This window comes from Chenopodium quinoa, unplaced genomic scaffold (assembly GCF_001683475.1).
Source record: "Chenopodium quinoa cultivar QQ74 unplaced genomic scaffold, ASM168347v1, whole genome shotgun sequence".
Classification (NCBI taxonomy): domain Eukaryota; kingdom Viridiplantae; phylum Streptophyta; class Magnoliopsida; order Caryophyllales; family Amaranthaceae; genus Chenopodium; species Chenopodium quinoa.
This window is the reverse complement of record NW_018742770.1, coordinates 3,168,581-3,189,783: the sequence shown is the minus strand read 5'-3', so window position 1 is coordinate 3,189,783 and position 21,203 is coordinate 3,168,581. Positions and strand designations below refer to the sequence as shown.

General features: G+C 34.7%; 1 protein-coding gene and 2 long non-coding RNA genes across 3 annotated transcripts; 1 reads left to right on the top strand and 2 right to left on the bottom strand.

Moving 5' to 3' along the window:
• Positions 1-4,054: 4,054 nt before the first annotated feature.
• On the bottom strand, positions 4,055-6,218 carry LOC110724738. The gene is made up of 2 exons (XR_002512050.1): positions 4,584-6,218; positions 4,055-4,300 (listed from the first exon to the last, which is right to left on the bottom strand). It is a non-coding gene; the product is annotated as an uncharacterized LOC110724738 (long non-coding RNA).
• Positions 6,219-10,314: 4,096 nt separating this feature from the next.
• On the top strand, positions 10,315-17,821 carry LOC110724735. The gene is made up of 3 exons (XR_002512048.1): positions 10,315-10,693; positions 13,815-13,942; positions 17,740-17,821. It is a non-coding gene; the product is annotated as an uncharacterized LOC110724735 (long non-coding RNA).
• LOC110724734 (protein WALLS ARE THIN 1-like) lies at positions 14,162-18,469 on the bottom strand. Its single transcript, XM_021904185.1, has 6 exons — positions 18,164-18,469; positions 17,987-18,049; positions 17,765-17,881; positions 16,864-17,269; positions 15,125-15,276; positions 14,162-14,755 (listed from the first exon to the last, which is right to left on the bottom strand). The coding sequence occupies exons 1-6, from the start codon at positions 18,382-18,384 to the stop codon at positions 14,578-14,580; spliced, it is 1,137 nt and encodes a 378-aa protein (XP_021759877.1). The 5' UTR covers positions 18,385-18,469; the 3' UTR covers positions 14,162-14,577.
• Positions 18,470-21,203: the final 2,734 nt, after the last annotated feature.

Sequence of the window (21,203 nt, the reverse complement as noted above, 5' to 3'; positions counted from 1 at the left end):
CCTCCTTTTCTGAATTAAATCAAACCCGACCCGTCATCCTTCCAAATCGGGTCTGGGGGGCAAGTTGTTTGGGTCCAATTTAGTCCAATTGGGCCTAAGCACTAAATGATCCAATTAAAAGCCCAAGGTCAAGGTTCAACTCTCCAATTGTGCTAAAGTCAAAGGTCAGCCCACAAAGCAAGCCAATTGGGCTAAGGCCCAACCTCTCCATGTATGATGAGGTATAAAAGCCATCATATTGATACATTCAAAAAGGGATTCATTCTGATTCATTCATAGATTCATATGTTCATTCATATATTCTGATATATTCCATAAAAGCCTCAAGCAACAAACTCTCTTGCATAGTGTCTTCTTCTTACACATTGTACTGACTTTAGCATCGGAGGGGCCTTCCTCGGCAACACCCCCGAGGCTAGTTTACGTGTGTTTACTGTGCAGGAAATCTTCGGCCCAACATAACTCGGACCGAATCCAGCCTTCTCCATTTCAGCGGACCTTCGGCAAGGTCCCATTGTTTTCACCCGAAACAGTAAGTAAGATGAAAATTCCGTGATTTACATGAATATTTATGGGTTTATTTGGCTGATTAGTTATTGTTGAGAGTTTTGATTCTCATTTCACAAATTTCCCATTTTTATTCTACTTAAACATGTCTGATCTTTGATTCAAATTTGTTTTTGGGAAATTGCAGAAATGGAGAGTGGAACTGTTAAATTTCAACCAATCACATTTGTGGTAACACTTTGATGCACTCAATTTTGTTAATTTATTGTTCAAATTCCATTTTTTTTTCTTGGTTAAAATCTTGCTATATTGTGATATGGTGTTTTATAAACAGCTATTAGCGACATTATTGCAAGATTAGTGATAAGAGTGATTCCAACTTCCAAGGGTGTCTATCTTCTTTTTTCTAGCATTCTGTCAAATTTCAATCAATGGTATTCCTTTGCTGGAGAATACCATAGCTCTAAATTGAGGTGTACATAAGTCATTTCAGTATGCTACAAGTGATATATGCTTTGGAAGAAGCTGAAAAGTTTAGTAATTCCAAAGTTTTTGATATAATGCTGTGAAATTTCTTTGGGATTTCATTAGTTGATGACATTCAGACCTCGTTTGGTTTGATGTAAAATGTTTTCATGGAAAATGATTTTCCCATTTTTCTTTGTTTGGTTGGTGAAGGGGTGGAAAACAATTTTCTCAAAGATAGAAAATTTCGTCCTTAATGACGGAAAATATTTTCCTTTACTAAACAAAGGAAGTCACATTTTCCTCCCTCCCGCTTAACTCCTTTTTTACTTTCCTCTCTCCATCCTCACATCCCCACTCCTATTTTTGTTTTTTTTTTTTTTTTAAATTTTTTTTTACTTGTATGCAACCAAACAAAGGAAAACTAATTGGCAAAAATGGGAGTCCCTTTGTCTCCCAAAGTCAATGGGTGGTATGGGTTTTAGAGATATGCGTGTCTTTAACCAAGCTCTCTTAGCTAAGCAAGGTTGGAGACTATGCAATAATCCGGATTCGTTACTTCATGGTATCCTCAAGGCAAGATACTTTAAAAATTCGGATTTTTTGGAGGTGGCTAGGGGGTATGATCCGAGTTATAGCTGGCGGAGCATTTGGGGTGCGAAGGCTCTTCTTCTCGATGGTGTAAAGTGGAGAGTTGGGAATGGCTCGTCAATAAAAGTTTGGGAGGATGCATGGCTGTACGGACAGGGCGCTCATTCTGTTCCTACTCCGAAACAGGACAGTAATTTAGATCTCAGGGTTGAACATCTGTTGGATTTGGAAAATGGGTGTTGGAATATGAATGTATTGAACGAGGTCTTCTGTGATGAAGATAAACAAGCTGTTTTGAATATTCCAATTTCCCGACATTTACCCAGAGACAGCCTGTATTGTTGGCCTAACCCGGATGGTATTTATTCAGTTAGAAGCGGCTACTGGCTTGGAAGATTGGGTGTTTTGAGATCTTGGGAGCTTGTCAATGGCACTGCTAATAAGGATATTTGGAGTGTTATTTGGAATTTAGATGGTCCTCCGAAGTTGTGCCATTTTCTGTGGCGTGCGTGCAAGGGTCAGTTAGCGGTTAGCGATGTTCTGTTTAGGCGCCATATAGGTAAGTCGAGCAGATGCAGGGTCTGTGGGTGTAGTGAAGAAACTGTGCTGCACTCAATGTTTGAGTGTACGTATGCCAGAGAGATTTGGGGATATAGTGATTTTGGGGAGTTAATTCTTGCGTGTCCTGAAACTAATTATGCTGATACTTTATGTTGGATTGCAAAAAAGATAAGCAAGGATCAACTAAGAGTCTTCACGTCATTATGCTGGGCTGCTTGGCACTGCCGTAATGTGCATATTTTTGAAGGTCCTAATGACATTCACGCTGTGAGGATGGCTATGGGTTTTGTGCAGCTCTCTTCTGATTATGGGATATACAATGCAAAGGTGAGGGGTGCTAGATTGCAACAAACATGTGGCTCTGCGAGTTCGTGGTCTTTACCTCCTAATGGGACTGTAAAGTTAAATGTTGATGCTCATGTGATGGAAGGGGCTGGGGTTCAGTTTGGAGCAGTAATCCGTGATTGCAGAGGGGTGTTAGTGGCAGCAGCGGTGAAGCGTTGTGAGGCAGTGTGGGCTCCTGATATGGCGGAGGCTGGTGCAATGAGGTATGGGGTTGAGCTGGTGCGAAGACTGGGATACGATAAGGTCATTCTGGAAAGTGATGCGCTTACTGCGGTTCGAGTAATCCAGACGAAACAGTTGGGTGCTGCTCCTGTTTTTCTTATCCTTGATGATGTACTGAAAATGAGTGATGAATGTTCTTTCTTTTCTTGTAATCATGTTAAACGAGCGGGGAATACGGTGGCCCATTGTGTTGCTAGGTGAGATACCAGTATTTATCCGGAACGAGTCTGTATGAGTTCTTTTCCCCAAATCCTACAAACTTTGGTGGATCTCGATTTAATTTAATTTAAGTCCGCTCGTTCGGCCTCAAAAAAAAAAAAAAAAAATTTGCAATTGTGTTTTTTCTTGAAATTATGTATTCCATGAAAACTAAATTTCATTATAATTGACATTAAACCAAACGGAGCCTCAGTGTAAAGAGATACAAGGGTTTTTAACTTACAAAAAAAAAAAAAAAAAAAAAAAAAAGAAAAAAAAGAAAAAAAAGGATTGATCAGGTAGCTAGATTCAAATGGTGGCTGTTAATGCGAAATTTTAACTTTAAAACAAGTTGTGTAAAATTTCTAGCGGTGATGCATGCATACCCTGACATCCTGAGCTCCTGACAACTATCGGTGTATATTTTCTTGAGAATGTGGGGGAAAAAAAGGGTTATATGGACTTATATCGTCTTCTCTTTCTTTGTCAAGATTTGGTTCCCATTGCTTAGCATATGGATTCAAAGACCTTTCAATTGCAGTTCTTCTGTCTAATCTATGTTGAGGCAAATAACATACCGTTACTCCGTATTATGAGTTTGTAATTGCCAGATTATGACTTGAAAGTTGCAAGCTTTGATCCCTCTAGATTCTCTAATTTGACCAAATCCTTTACTTCCCAGCTTTGCTCTCATACTATTTTATGCCTTTTTTCTGAATTTTGCTATTGCTCAAATAATCAAGTCTATATTTTAAGGCTGATATTGTGTTTTTTACAAATTTAGGTATGTAGAAATTGTACACAGAGGATTGATCGAGGACAATGGCGTTGTGAAAAACAGTCTTAAAGCTGATTGGATAACAGAAACTGCTGGACGAATTCAACAATACTATCATGGTAAGCTAAAATTTGCTCTTTATATCTTCCTTTTTGATGATAATGCATTTCATATTGTTTTATTACTTATTTGCTTGGTCTATCTGGCTTAAAGGGGTTAGAACTTAGAATGCTCAGGTTAGAGTAAGGTCACAACAGTGGTTTACTGTTTTCTTTAATATGGAATTTCAAATTTTCCTTTCTCAAATGTTGGCTAATTGTGACAGTGACGGCCAAATTTATTATAAGCATCCAGGAGTTCTTACTTGTATACTTGAACCAAACTATATACATTAAAATATCTTATTAATGACTCAATCTTACAATATAAGTTTTGCTGGGCCTGGTTGCTTCCTAATGCTTGAATTTCTTACAAAATAATGTCCTGTTATCTATTACAAAACGCTTTTCTTCTTGACCCCCTAAAATCATTGCCGGTACAGTGCACTTAGTGAAAACCACCTGTCCAAACAAAGGGGGTTGCTCAGGGTTGGGGTTGTGCACATAAATCTGCTCAATGCAGTCACCATAATTTCTGGTTACATGGTAAATATAAAATTGAAAGTTAGTTACAAAATCATAGTAACATTTGTTAAAATTAGTAGTTTTGCACAGGATTGACTTAACATCTTAACCATTCTTAACTCATAAGTAGTTGCAATCCTGTGTAACTAGATTCTAGGGAAAAATATAAAAAGTGTTCAGCTAGCCAGATCATCAAGCGGTGCAGGCTGGTCACATATGCGTGATGTTTACCCAAAATGATTTAGACTAATTTTTAGTGTCAAGCAAATGAAGGCATGTATATATATACATACCTTGCAAAGAAATTGGTGACCTGATGGGTTGACAGGGGACGTTTTCTTGCAAAGGTGAAAAAAATGGATCTATCCTCTATCTTTGTTTTCTCAAGCTTTGGCTCCCATGGCTGAGCATTGGGATTCAATGCATTAAATTTCTCCATGTCTTAAAAAATTTGTGAGATTTTGATGAATATGTGTAGTAAACAGGAAAAGTAAGAGATGAGAGACCTGTATTTGTAACTTTTTGGTCTGCTGTTCCACTGAGTTTACGATGGAAAATGCAGAGAGCAGCTGTGAATTTATAATGTTTTTTTGGTTTCAAAAGGCGATGATGTAGACAGGATTTACTTCCCGGTCTTGGATTTCACCCCCTTGACTAAGTTAGTCGCCATTGAATTGTGAATATAGAGAAATAATTTAAGGAAATTATCAATTTAGATGCTGATCTATATTGATTCTACTTATCACTATGGATATTAATTCATTTTCCCACTACCTTATTTTTCCTTGATTTCTCAATTTTCTGTTTTATGATATGAGGTTTTTAAAGAAGAAAAGATGTGAAATCGAGCCTGATTTCTTTCTTAATAGGTTAAATGGCTTAAATCAATTGTGATTCATAATCATATATGAGTTGCTACACATTCGAGCCTATGATTTTTTTCCCTAGCCAATTGCGTTGATACGATAATCCTACATATTATAAATGACTTAAAATCAGTTGTGATTTATAACCATATCTGAGCTGCTATCACATTTGAGCCTATGATTTCTTTCCCTAGCCAATTGCATTGATATAATAGTCTGTATATATTTTAAAATCTTAAATCAGAAAAGATATGTACTTGAAATTAGAGGGAGATTATCTGAAATCAAAACCTTTATATTTTATTAGATTGCTATTTGGGAGAATTAGGCCATGTTCTCTTCACCTTAACGTAATAATATTCGGTAAAAATAATTTATGTTCAGTAAAAGTTATATGGACTTAGATCGTCTTGTTTTTCTTTTCAGTGAAGCTCCTACTTACATGAAAGACTTTAGGCTTATAGGGTTATGCAACTCCATATATAAACTCATTACTAAATGTATCGCTGGAAGTTAAAACCCTTAATGGAGAGCTTACATTGTAATACTTTCCTAAATAATTTCTCTTGGAAGAGAATGTGGAAATTTAGTTTTGTAAAACTCATAAGTGGTCAATGAACCATTTCGAGGCTGCATTCAAAACAACAGGTCATATCCCTTTCAAATATAAGGTATTGTGGAAATTTCTTCCTGCTGCTAGTGTTTTAGCACAAAAAACCCAGATTTTAGTCCTGCTTGAATTCGTTGTAAATTTGTAATGCTCCTGTTGGAGATTACCTTCACCTTTCTAGGGATTGTCCAACAAGCCTTGCCTTTTGGTCCTTAGTGTTTGAAAAAAATTACAAAAAAAATATTGATCTGCATTTGTTTACAACACCAACTTTACAGATTGGTTAAACTTCAACTTGAATATTGCTGGAGAATGGAAGATACTTTTTTATATATCAATCTGGCATTTGTGAGTTGGTGGAGCATGGCTGTTTTTGAAAACAAATTTCTATCGGTCTACTTATTTTCATAGTTTTTGGTTTTATTATCAGAATACTATTAACATGAAACAGGTTGGTCTGAAGACTCTGAAGTCTGAACCAGCCATCATCATCTGATGTTGGAATTTTTAACAGAATTTGGGCGCCACCACAAAAAGGTATTACAAATGAAACATGGATAGATACTGGATTGCTGTGGATAATGCAGGTGGTGGAGGGGTGATTAGATGTGACAAAGGTCTTTGGGAAATAGTCTACTCGCTCAAATTTAAGATAATAGGTGCTGCTTCTGCCAAGCTACTAGCCATTAGAGAAAGCTTGTCTACTGCCTGGGAGAGACATATTGAGCTCAACTGATGCTTAGGCCTTGAAATACATGCTCAAAAATCCAGCAGCCTACATGGAACACGATTTGGGAGCATTGATTAAGGACATGTTGGCTTTGCTTTGAAGAGAATGGGAAGTTACCCTTCTCCATGCCAGGCGATTGGCTTGTACTCTTGCTCATGGCCTAGCCAATATGGGTAGGATGCAAGCGGAGGAGAGGCTCTGATCCATCACTTTGCTCCACCAAGTGGTCTGGTCTCTGTCTATACTCAGGACCTTATCAGGGCTGATTGATTTGCTGCTATCCAGGCTGCTTCTCTAATCTCAGAACTTAATGCTCTTTGTAATTATAGCAGGGGAGGGTTTACTTTTGCATTTTGGCTTGTTATGCTTTAGGCTCTGTAGTAGAAAGACTAGAAACAACCAATTTTCACTTTACTTTTAACTATGTTTATGTAATGATGCACTCAGACCAAGGGGTTTATAAATTATTATTTTTATTTTTATTTTTTTTATGTTGGAATTACCACATTATTGTCTGGATGAAAAGAAGAATCAAATTTCTAGCTGTTAGCTGCAAAGACCTGAAACAATACTTTCTAAGACCATATTTATCTTGTCATCTGAATGTAATGCATCTTTTTTCAAAGAGAAATTATGAGATTATCATCTTTGTTTATCAAATGACAAAATTGTAAATAAATCATCAACTTTTTATTAAACATGGGTCCTGCACTGGTTGATATCCCTATAACATTCGAGCTCTTATGAAGGGAATGATTCATCCAATAACACTCTAACTACTTTTTCGAGCTAGCTAGATTGACCTAATCCCATCTACCAAAGATCTATTTTTATTGGTTAGACAATCACCTAAGCATGTCAATAACATTATGAGCACAAACAAGCAAAGAAAGTGTAACACCCCAATAATTCTCTCTTAAAAACCTGTGAGAAACCTGTATATAACCTGAACAATTTCAAGAGAATTACTGGCAAACTACCGCCACGTGTTCAAACGTTAAGGCTTTATCAGAAAATAGCAGCGGAAAAACTAAATCAGTTATAAATAAGTTTCAAAACCAACGAATGAAACCAAATTAAGTCATACAACTTGGAACCATTAAGGCCCTTATTCAAAACCCAATAAAAAGTAGTAAGTGATTACATTCAGTGTTCAAATAAATTCAAACCCAAAAGAAATAGTGTCGAATAAAATCGAATTAAAATAAATTCAAACTTGCAAAAGAAATAAAATGCAAACAACCAACTCTCTACTCAAGATCCCACAACCCTGATGAATGCTGCATGTGTAAGAACCTGTGATAATTCTGCTCCCCAATATTACAAGTGTAAAAATTAGATCGTCACACGGTCATTGAAAGGCGAAGGTCATGACCAAAGAAAGACACACAAAGCACGCAATCAGCAAAGCTGAGTACATACAAGCTGCAAAATAAATTAAGAAATCCATAACATGCTACTAATAATCAATCATCATGCATCATTAAATTATAGACTCAACGCACGACTCAACTATTTATATTACTAAGACTCCATTAATTAATAATGGGTAAATCATTATTTTTATTCATTGGATTACGCAATAGACAAGGTTGTCCAACCCATGCTCCATTTGGAACATCAATAAAAGAAAAACCCCATGCCTCCTTTCGGAAACATCAATAAACATCCAACGACCACGGGCGCGACTCCGTGACCGTAGTTAGTATGAGATCTCACCTAACTCCTAGTTTTGAAAAATATTTGAAATAAGAGACTCGTAGATCAGACGGCCTCGAGAAAAGTACACGGCTAATACCCCATGTACCCCAACCCCTGATTGTCATTACTCTATAAGTGCACCAATCCAGAGTTTTATTGCTCATCCATCTTGCACTTTACGTGATTTACAGGTTTAGACTTGGTGATGACTCATATGCATAACAATACAATCAATCCAATATCAATTCAATCAAGTAAAACAACTTTTCAATTTCAATTCTTGATTTATTAGTGGCAAGCAACATTTATTATTTATTCCTTTACTACCTCGGTGTATAAACACCTTAAGTGCATAAGGCACCCCAAAACCTTAACCTCGTCTTAGAAGACTTAAATTCTTCCTTTACTCATCCTGCTTGCATAATCATGAATGAGTAATAAATTAATCATTACACCAATCATATACCTTTACCTCTAAGCGCACCTTGCATAATTAGAGCACAAATAATACTTGCAATATAAAATAGTGCACGTCATACGAAATTCACAATGTATAACCAAACAATTTAACTCAGTCATCCCTATACATGATACTAAGTTCTCGATCCGTCGTCCTTAAACATGCACCTAAAAGAAAGGTTTCGTAACTTGTACGTACCTTGAGCAAACGAATTGGTATGCCACTTTACTAACTAGAAATCACCTTCAATAAACTCCTCTCCTAAGCCAAATAATAACATCTCAATCAATACCCAATCAATCAAATTTACAGCAATACTAACTTACTTTAAAACCTTCAAAATCCAAATCAAACAACACTTTAAAACCTTCCCTTTAGTTAAAATTAAAGGCTTATATATAGTTCTTTAAATTTTCTTCATAAAAACCTTAAAATACACTCTTTATAAAACATCAAAAGTAGTACTTAGAAACTATTTCCAACACTTAAAACTTCAATAAAAACATATATTTATGATTAATTAACTTTAAACATAATTAATTTTATTAATCAAACTCAAGGATAATATTTGAAGTATAAAAAAACTTTGTTAAAATCAAAAACTGTCCGAAAATCATATTTAAAGGCTGAATTTGGCCACGAAAGAGTGGTGCTCACTACCAAAGGTAGTGAATCTTTCTTAAAACGTTGTTTCCACATGGAAAACACTACTTTTTCATCAAAATCGGATGAGTTCAGAATCTGATCGGGATTAAAACGGGATTAATATTAACGAACGAAAATCTAAAAATTAAAACACGAATTTACATATTCAAAATAATCTGGAATTAAGTTAAACTAATCAGTAGTTATAATCACCAAAATTTCAAAACATCATTACTATAAAAGCCCTAAATCAATTGTTCATAAAAACCCTAAAATCATGATTTTCAATAATTAAAAACCCTAGGTTATAAAATTTACAAAATCTGAAAATTATGATACTTATAAAATCTGAAATTATAAAGTTTAGTCATCAAAATACAACTTGATACTAATTAAATTACTTTTAAACAATAAAAGCAAAATCCATAAATCAATAATTATAATTATACAAATTAATAAAACAAAGGAGAGAGAAAATAAGACTAACCTTTTTGTGTGGAAAATTTTTGGGGATTAATGGGGTATTTATAGGAGAGAATGTTGTAGGGTAAGTAAGAAGATTGGGCCTCATAAAATTATTAGGCCAATTAGGTAAATGAAATGGACTAGACTTTGTTTGTATGATCATGAATTGTAGAACATAGGTTCATAAAATAGTTTGTGCTAAAATAATTTTTGACCAATATTAATAATTTGAAACTTTTGAAATTAAATTATGAAAAATAACAAATAAATATTATAAATAAAATAAATTTTTATTTATAAAATATTTAAAAATACGGGTGATTACAGAAAGTCCTCTAGGCTAGGTATTCTCTATTTTCATAGTCTTTCTAGCCTAATGATTAATTTGAGGCAACCCCTTAAATCCATCTTTCGATCTTTCATTAAGGTGTAAGGGTATCTGTATGATGTTTAGTGATGACTAATTACACGTAGAAAATACCAAATCAGTCAACCAAAACCAGCTCAAGTTAGTGAAAACCCCATACTTGAATTAAAGATTCATGAATTCAACCATCTCAAAATGAAAATGTAAAAGGATCAAAATAAGGTAAAAACGGTAATTTTATTAATTCAAAATACCAATATCGAATACATAAAACGTGATAGATTGATCAATATCGGATATTACCAATTTATCATACACTTCCCCTATCTTTCAAACTTTCACCCCTCGAAACTTCACTTTGCCAAAATAGATTTTAAAACTTTAGCAAAAGGATACATAAATCGTGATACATTGATCAATATCGAATGTTATTAATTTATCATAAACTTCCCCTTAATCTTTCAAACTTTCACCCCTCAAAACTTCTCTTTACCGAAAAAGATTTTGAAGCTTTGGCGCCAAAGAACATGGCTTCGGCCAAAGCAACCAGCAGTAACAGGTCCCCTCTCAAATCTCAATTATACTATTTTAGGGTTTTCGATGTATTGCTCTTTCGTAATTTTTCAATTTCATACTACTTTGCATCATCTGATTTCACCTTCAATCTCTTGCGCAATTTCAATTTCCATAAACCTGGCGACGAATTTTTCTGTTAATTGTTTCAGTCCGAAAGAATTACTACGTATAATGGAAGAATTTCGATTAGGAAGAGAGAGACTACATTCAATACAACATTCTGAGAAATTAATCAATTTTGTTGATTAAGCTAGGGTAATAGAAAGATATCATATATCCAAAAAAGGGAAATGTATGAACCCAATTACAGAATTCGGTGAAATTTAGTTAAAATTGTTGTTTTAGTACTGTCGATTGGCAATTTGGCATGTTGCGTTGAAATTGCTATCCGTTTTATATTATTTGCAACGATTTGACATAGAGTAGAGAGAAAAAATGTCTAATTGTTGCAAATAATATGAAATGAAGGTAGTATGATATTGATGTTGTAAAGTGACATATAATGTTGTATTGGAGTTATAGAAAGTAATTTGGTTTAGGCAGACAGAGAATTTAGGTAAAGCAAATCATACCGACAATATTGAAACGAGCTCGAAATTTCTAGCTTAATTGTTAAACAAGGATAAAATGAAAGTATTGATGTCATTTAGGATAATAATGATGATTTGAGCTGTAATTATCAACTCTGAAATTGCTTGCTTTGCTTTGGACATGATGTTGCTGATAGATTGATGGTACTAGCTTGAAATATTCGTTGGTGTGAGTTGTGTCTTTAATTTAGTAAATGACTATGATAGTTGATAGCGTTGACAACTACCAATATAATGTAGTAATATACTATCTCCTGACGAGAAAGTCCTCACCAATAATTACTCTAAATATGAATGACAATAACCAATGTCCACGAGTACTTTAGACCTCATATTGGTATGAATGTTGTATTAACATAAGTTCTAAAAGTACCAATAGTCTTGTTTGTATGTTTAGACTCCAAAAGATGTACAGACTAGTAAATGATCCATAGTTCTTTAAAATGAAATCTTTTCTTGATCCATGCAATTTTGGCAAGTTTATTTATCTGTGCCATAAGCTACTTACTTGAGATTGTTTCGTTAAAAAAATTAAAATATTTCATATATTAGCATATCCTGATTGCATTGCCTAATGCTTTCCTGCTGTTAGTGTTAGTGTAATTAAATGGTTTTTGTGGTAATCGTTTCACTTTCCACATGATGGAATATAGCTGTTGATCTTTTGTTCATGCTTCTTGTTTTTAATAGAGAGTAGGGCCATTTTATTATGTTTCATTATCTTTGGGAGAGTTTACGGAAGAAAGGTTCATGCTCCAATATTAAATTTGTCATTTGCTTTGCTTTCATTAAGATTCGAGTTCCTGTAATACATTGAATCCATGGAATTTGATCATAAGTGAAATTGATTAGGAAGACTTTATGTAACTGTAGGTTTCTTTTCTCCATGAGGGGTGAACTTAATGGCTGCAATCCACATCTCTGTCACTGAGTTGCTGTGACTGGTAGAAGTTTAGTGACTCTAAGTTTCCTTAAGATATAGTCTAGGTTCAGAAAACCAATCCTATCTCTAAAGGTTCATCACCCGGATTGCTTGTCTTTTTGAGTGTTGGACAGATACTCTAGGACTGGTTCTGTAGGGAAGGTAGGAAGATCTAGTTGGACTGTCGGAGATTAATGGAATACGAAGTACACTGTTAGTGTTGCCTCCATCATATGATGAAGTGTAAAAGGATCTTGGTACTAAGAACTGATGACCAAGAGGAAATTGGAAAAAGAAGAGGCGTGGTAGCATGGTGGGGCAGATTGAATAGATTAATACTATATAGGCTGAAAGAAATTGATATAATTCACCTAATGAAAAGAAAAGGCACCTCCTCGAAACAAATGCTTTCTGGAAAGGCTCTAATTGTTGTAATAATACTTATAGTCCTTGAGGAGACATGCATTTGCACTATGCTCTCTTGGGATCTGTTAAAATTTGGCTTGTCCTGCCTAAAGTTTTTAAGTAGCTGGAATTGCAATGAAGTTTTGGGGTTGAGGATGGAGAATGCATATTAAATCAGCTTTGATCTATATTTATTAATATATATCCTATATTTTCTTATAAACAACTTATACTCATGGATTACTTGTATTTTATTTTTCTTAAATTTCATAGATTACTTGATGCTTCTCCAAAACTTGTTCATGTATCTCTATTTTAGTCTTCATGTTAATCTTATTTACATTTTGGGACAACTTTCTTTACCCCTGTAATTTGGGATGTGAAATGGATTTGAACTTTAAAACCCCTGAGATTTGTTCTGTTCCTTGTTCAAACTATCAACTTCCAAGTACTAGCTGCATGTTGCAATCTGTGTTCACTAATTTTGAAACATTTGAGCCTACTTACGATTGAATTTAATATTCATATATTGTGATATATTGTGTTCACTTACGCTTTGTTTTGATAGAAAACAAGGAAGGAAAGGAAGGGGAGTGATAGAAGAGGAAGGGAAGAGAGAAGAAAGGGAGGGGGAGGGGAGCTTCATTTTCCCTCCAAATCTCTCCAAATTTGGAGAGATTATATGCTTATAAAAGAGAGAGGGAAAATGGATCCCTCCCTCTCCTTTCCCTTCCTTCCCCCAATCCTTTACCCAAACAAGAGAGTGTGTCTCCCTTCCTTTCTTTTCCTTTTATTTCTTTCTATCCAAACAAGGTGTTAGTGTTGCATACTTTGTATATTCCTTTGACAATTCTGCATACCTGTATGTAAACAATGACAGTATAGATGCTTAAGGCTCAAATTCTATAGTTGAGGAATTCTGTACAAATCTTATAAAATGTAACTGTCTTTAAAAAATGGTTAAAATTTATTAATTCTGCTGTCAAAGTAATGTTACAATCTAATCTAATGTTAGCTTCATCTAGATCCGATTGTCAATGAACAGCTTATTGCAGAAGGATTTTTGATAATGCTGATACTAATAATCCATATTCAAAAGCCACTCATTAACAAATTATTGTATTGTTTATTAGTGATTAATGTAATTTCATCTGCATGTGCTTTCTGTTGCTCTGTTTGTTTTACAGGAGCTGAATTTTCAGCACATTGGCAAACGACTATAGTGCAGATATATTTAATTCTTTCCCCAGCAAAGTCTACTGCTGCTTCTCTATAATTGTTCATGGAATCCTGCAATGTTGTCTCCCTCATCCAGGTATCTAACAAACCTTGGAAAAATATATTCCATTTTGAAAATTTTGTTATTGAAATTAGATATTCTGGCGTGTGTTGTGGTTATTGCATTTACATGTGTTAAAATTATTTACTTATGTAAATATGGAATCATAATTGATCATGATTTACATAAATCCATAAAGTCGTCAGAATTGGTTGGTTAGTTTGTAATGAAATCATCACATATAAGTCATTACCATAAAAGCGCAAAAAAGATGAATATGCATTTCCATTTCTGAATAGTGTTTAAGACAGAAAATGGACATGGGTCCATACATCTGGCACGCCACAAAATTTTTCTTGAAAGTGCATTTTCTTTCTTTGTAAATCAAACCATTAATTACGATGTAAAGCGTGGAGTTGGTGGGGGTGTGGGGGTTTAAGCTCCCCTTTATACACACCTTTAGAGATAGTAAAAATCATCACATTCTTCCCTAATACCTATTCCTTTTTACTCCCTTTAGGCTTTAGCCCATCTCCTAGTGAGAGGACACTAATTGAATGAAAACTTGATACACACACCAAAAAAAACAAACGCTCTTGACGCAGTAGTAGTAGTTTGCTTGTGTTCCAACCTGAGCCATGACCAATTCAAGTTTCATTTTGTTGTGGTCACTAGACGTTGTCTGATGGGGGGAGAAGGGGTTGAGTAAGTGACTTTGCTTGGCTTGATGTCCTGTTGTTTCCATGCTCTGCTGGAGACTGGATTGCAGCCTTGGCAAACTTTGCCTCCTCATTCTTACCCCACAAAACTTGGTAGAGTCCCGCTATGATCAATATTGCCCCTAGGATCCTGTCAACATATTTTTCGATCATTGTTAGTTAGATTACTCATCCAATTTAAAATTAAAACTCTATCCAATATTGTCTAATCAAAATGACTAAATGATATGTCACAAACCTTATGGAATACTACCTAACTTAGCTGCAAAATGGGTCATGCAAGTAGGTCATACTTAATTGCATGATTGATGAGTGCTCTGTTTTTTTTCCTTTTCTAATTTCATCCCTTTTTTTTTCCCTTAATTTAATCTCTCCTTTTTTTTTGTGGGGTGGAGTCTTAATATTGATTAGAGTTGCCTAGGATAGTGAAAGTTGAGATAGAAAGTTTGTGGGTGGGGGAGAAAGATATAGTAATACAAGAAGAAAGTTTAGTACTGACCCTCCCAAGTAGAATTGCTCTCCCAAAGCAATGGAAGCCATAATAGCGACAACCAAAGTTTGAACAGGTTGATAAACTGCTACAAACACTGGGCCTCCCCTATCAATACACCATATTTGTACAGCGAAAGCGATCCCTGATGCTACCACTCCCTGCAAATGTATTGAATTAGTTAGCAAATTTTTCAAGTGAACATAACATTTCACAATAATATCCCATTTCAATTATTATTAATTGCACCCTTGTAAAGTCATTAACCGGCATTTCTTGATCAACTTAAAGTTCTGTTTACTGAAAGTAGCCAGAGCACCTAACCTATCAAACTTTAGGGAAACTGTTTTGTGCATATGTACATGGTATGTGAGCGATGTGATAACTTCTATATTTTACCTGTTAACTATGGTCTCTTTTATCCGGGTTTGAACCTAATGGACATTGTTCCTTGGTCATGGATTCAAGCATGTAATCTCTCCCTCATTTCTTTATAAAACCAAAATTTGCTGACCTAAATATGTGGTATTGTACTTCCTTTGTTCACTTTTAGTTACAACATTTTAAAAATTTACACTTTTTTCACATTTTAACATTTGACCACTTTTGTTAATTTATATGTTGGGCAATATATAGTTATGTGAAATCTTGTTAGATTCATCTCAATTTATATTTTTACAATATCAATTTTTTATTTTTTTACTCATGTATAAGGATATAAAGGGTTGAAATTATGCATTGACAAGTGTGAAAGTCAAAACGTTGCAATTAAAATTGAATGTAGGAAGTATATTTTAGTAAGTTCAAAACTTTTAGTATAAAATAAATGTGAAGACACCTTTTAGATAGTTACATTGATCTTACTTTAAAATCTCCTGGTGTCGTCACTTGTTAATCTTGTAGTTGCTTTTGAGGTTCCAAAGAGTTGCAAATTACATACTTAATTCTCTAAGAGGAGTACATTGTATATTCATATATGCTTGTATTGCTGTATTTTGTACTTTTACTATATAAATTTAGTGAGCTATAAGTCCTACGAGTTGTGGAATCCACATGGGTTGGGGTACCTATGATTATTGAGTGGGGAAATAGTTAAAATGTTACTTTACTGACCAACCTTATTCTGTCTTTTTTCAACTAATTGACTAGACTTAATCTTACAAATCTCCCTCATTATTCAGCTCATTACTTCATATAAGGTGCTACATCAACTGAAAACTACAATACATGGGAGGCTATTGAATGTATGTGCCCCCCCCTTATGTATCTAGAACAACTTCATAAGTTCTCCAATAGTTTAAGTAATCTAGTGAGTTGCTGAGTTAAAATATCTCGTCGATTGGTGCCTCTTTTAAAGGTTGCACCATAAGGATGATGATGGTATAGTATAATAATCACAGCATAGTCTCATATGAATAAACTGCCTTGGTCTCTTGGATGTTCTTAATTTAGTACTGATCACACGGTCATTGAACGAGCTAAAAAAAAAGAAAAAAACATGCATGAACAATTGGACACAAAAGGCTATGTTAGGGTGTTATGATGGTATCTAATTTCTAATTTGTTGCCTAGCTAGTAGCTAATGTTAAGAGTGTGAGGAAAAATTTTCTGTAACAACTATTTTTCACATGAACTTGATGTTATTGTATAGTACTGTATAATATGCTTTATATGCATAATAATTAATGTGTATTATTTGGACTGAGAGAAAGGTAGTGTGTTTAAACTTAAGATTTTGAGTTGCTTACCGCATACATGATAGTGAAGAGTTCACTACCCGAATGGAATTTCCAAGCTTCAAAGTCCCTCTCAAAGATAGCAGCGATAACCATAAACTGTATCAATCCAAAGAAGCAAGTGTAGGAGGTGACAGAGAGCCGTGCTGGGTACTTCTTCAGAACGGGTGCCTGGAAGACTAGCCAACCAGACCATGACAGGCAATGTCCTATTAGGAAGATGCATCCCAAGGTCCAACTCTTGCCATTGGCATCTCCTAATGAGAGAAGCACCGGCGTTGTATCGTGGAGCTCTTTGTTGGGGGAGTATATCACTGGACCTTGGTATAATGTAATAATTGTGGCCCCTGCTACACAGCATGCTGTTCCTAGCACCTTCGCTATACCATCCTTTCTGTCTAGTCTCACCTTCTCTATCCTGCAGAATTTACAACCAAGCTTTTCAATACCACTGTCCCGCTGTGATTGTCTCTTTTTTAAATTTAAAAAAAATAAACCATTGTTTAAAAAATACATTTATTAGTATTATTACATGTCCAGTTCATGTCCTCATTATCTATTTATTAGTTAGTTTGTTAGGATTATCTTATTATATTTTGGATATAAATGCCCAATCGTGTGTAAACTGCACTGATTACTTAGATGTGACAGTTCTCTTTGGAACAAACTTAGAAAGAACTTATAACACACCTAATGAGATAGAGGGGAGTAATTGTTTTTAGGTACCTGTGTACCTTCTAACTTTTTCTTTATCAATAATATCTGAAGTATGTTCTTGTATAAATTTTGATATTTTTCTTGTGAGATTTACGTTGATGGTGTATGCTCTTTATGTTTTGCGTAAAACACGTGCATGTTTAATCTGATGTGCAGTTTGATTGTGAATAGTGCTTTAAGAGATGGACTTGCTGACCTGAGAAGTGCAGCCATGAGGAAGGTGAGAGCAGGGACAGAATTCTGAACAGCCGAGGCGAAAGTGGGCGATGTATTGTCCAAACCCAGCAAATAGAATCCTTGGTTTGCTGTTATTCTGTGAAAAGGTACGTACATAAGATAATTCATTAATTATTTTACATGTCACTGCACTAAATTGTTATAATTGGAAGTGTGTGATCTTCTTGTATATGAATCATACCCAATTAGTGCCAGAAGGAAGAACTGAACTAAGAATGAAAAGGTAATGGCAGGCCTCTCCTTCCTGATAGCAAAACTAGACAGTTAATAGCGCTTCATGTAGGTTAAGGCCAAATACAGACCCAAAAAAACACGTGAAATGTAAGAAGAAATGAGTGATCACTGTTCAAGGACATACTTTTCGAGAAAATAGGCAAAAGGAAGGAGTAGAAGCAAAGCGATGACATTCCTATAAACAGGAAAGACAAGCTTGCTCACTCCCATGTTAAGGGCAGCTCTAGAGACCACATGAAAACCGGCATACCCAAACTGCAACGCCAGCATAGCGGCATGCAGCTGGAACTTTTCGGGGATCGAACACCACATCCTCTTAGAGTGAGCGGCACCACTATCCGCCATTTTTACTAAAACTATTAAGCACTAGTTTCAGAATTTGATGAGAGTAAAAAGAGAGGGAAGGATATAGATGTTGAGATTTTTGGACCAAAGTTGTGGAGTATAAATATAAGAATACAAGGGAGTGATTGGGTCCCTATATGGTATAACTTCATGGCCCACAATGTAGGGCCATAAAAGATGTTATACAACTAATTTTTAAAAATGAGGCTTCCAAATGAATTTGGTTGTTTTCCATATATATCCTTGTTGCTAGACTTTTTCTAATTTTCTCTCTCTTTATGTATTGCTAAGCTGAAAAGACAGTCTCTAATTGCTATAAGGAACAAGGTTCTGTTTGGAGGCATGCGAATAATCATGGGTAATAAAGGAGTAGGGAAAAAGGGAGAAAGCCAGAAAAGAGAAAGAAAGAGGTGATTGTCTATGAATTGAAGCCGCCATTGATAGATAGAATAAGATAGCATGCACGCACGAGGGGTGGTGGGTTACTCCCATGCGTGCCTTCTTCCTTAGTACCCCACCATCACCCTCCACAGCCCCACCCTCCTCTCTCATACTGTCATATACACTTGTATTGACTTAATAAATATTACTTTAATCTCTTTATTAACTTTAATAAATACATGAATTAATACAAACAATATTGACTATTATAAACAACTATACTTTTCTTTTCTCCTTTAATTTCTCCCATCACGAATGCATTATCATCAATACAACTATACATGTAAATTATAATATGGCTTGGTCATAGGTTTTGTAGATGTGATGAACAACAATGTTTTCCATTGTCTAGAAATATTAACATTTTTTAAGTTGTAATATTATTCTTCACAATATTTATTGCAGTCTTCTCTGTGATTTGGAAGATTGAAGAGAATGTTGTATTTTATAGGAAAATTTTCTTCTATTTCAGATAGTATCCCTGAGCTTTAATTTATTCATGATATTATAAGAATATTTTATAGTGGTCCAATGGTTTAATAAATCCTCAGTATCAATGATTTTTTTTTTAATTACATTTTATAAGACTCGCTGCAAGTATTTCATAATATTATGCATTTTATGATAATATAAGATATAGAGGAAAAACTTTTTGACGGTTTAAGTATATTCTTATATACATGTACAATAAACTTCTATACATCATATGATAGTATAGAAAAAAAGGAGTGAAGACTTCTTTATTTTAAGGAGGTAGCAAATTTTTAAAATATTCCATAAACATTTGACTTTTAATGTAGATTTTTTGGGAACTTTGGACTTATATAGTCTTGTGCTACCTGCTTATATTTTTAGGTATGCGGCTGTTTGAAGGTGGATGTTGGATTTGCTTCACTATAGACAAGATGAACATGAATACTCTATGATATGACCTCTATTACTGGACCATAAGAATGATGTTCGGGATCATTGTGTCTAAGATTAGCATTTGAAGCTTAATAAAATTGTGATCAAGGAATGTCAAGCTTTATATTTTGTTTCATGTCAGGGATCACTGAGTTATATCTGTAGTTGATCTCTAGAGGCCGCTTAGAACAATGTGAAAAGGGTGTTCTTGAGTTCTTGACCGTTTGAGTGGCGGTGATGAAACATAGGTAATTAAAAGTGTTCAATGGTGGCAGTAGTGGTGGCGAGCATAAGGTGTTACTATGATCGAAAATTGTGGTGTCACAAAGCAGAATGCTTAAAATTGATGTAGCAGTATTAGATGATATTGTAATAGGACATGTGGTCACTGTGGTGTTGGGAGAGTGGAAGGGAATGCTTAGGGTTTTTGTTCTTGATTTCTATAATTATAGTTGATCTATTCACACTCACACACATTTATCAATGCCTAGTCAAACAAGCCAAGTTAATTAGTCTAACCAGGCCAATTTCTTTCGAACACATATGAGAATTCTGGATTATTCCAATAATATCATATGGATATACAGAGTTATTCATCACAGTTATGAGTTTCTCGAAGTGAAGTGCCCACTTTAGTGGTATTTAGATTTGGTAATGGCTTGCATTGATAAAACTGATGAGACACCAGACGTCTTGAGAACATTCTTATGTAAAGGTCTTCAAGCTCAGCATAATTAAAAAAAATACTTGAGTGTTTGGAAGCTTAGGTTTGGAATAATTGGATGTATTAGAGAATAAGAGGTAGAATGAAGAAGTAGTGGATTGAAATTATAGGATTATATTTGACAATGATGGACATGACCGTTTATTGGAATTAATTAAGGGTTTGAATTCAGACAGTTGATCTGCTTTGATTTTTATTCTGTGTGCGGGGATTTTTTTTGCTTATGGTTGTACTATTTTTTTTATCGGAAGTCTCTTTTAAATTTAAGTAATTTTATCTAAATGTATTTACCCTTATCTAAATCTAAATCTAAATTTATTTTTTAGTCTTGAAAGATCTTATTTGAATTTATTTTGACTTTTTTTAGCAGAAGTATAAACAACAAAGCCATGTGTATGCTTCTTTGTAGACCTACTGTATTAGGTGTGCTTATCATTATAGGTGGGAGTTTGATGTATTATTATTAGTATTGTTGTGTTTTTGTTTGCTTTTCTGGTTATGGAAAAACTAGTACTCATAATTATATCTCCTCTTGACAACCTATTATGGAATTATCTACAAACTATGTGTGTGTAATATGTGGGGTTTTCATGAATAAATAATCTCTAATTGTTGTTTCTTGTGTCACTTGTATGGTATGGTTGTGTACTCTTGGACCACCTCAAACCAACCCTAGGAGCTTCCTCGTCGACTCAAACCACATCTTAGCAAGGTTTACAATGAAATGTTGAAATTATGTCTCTGTGTT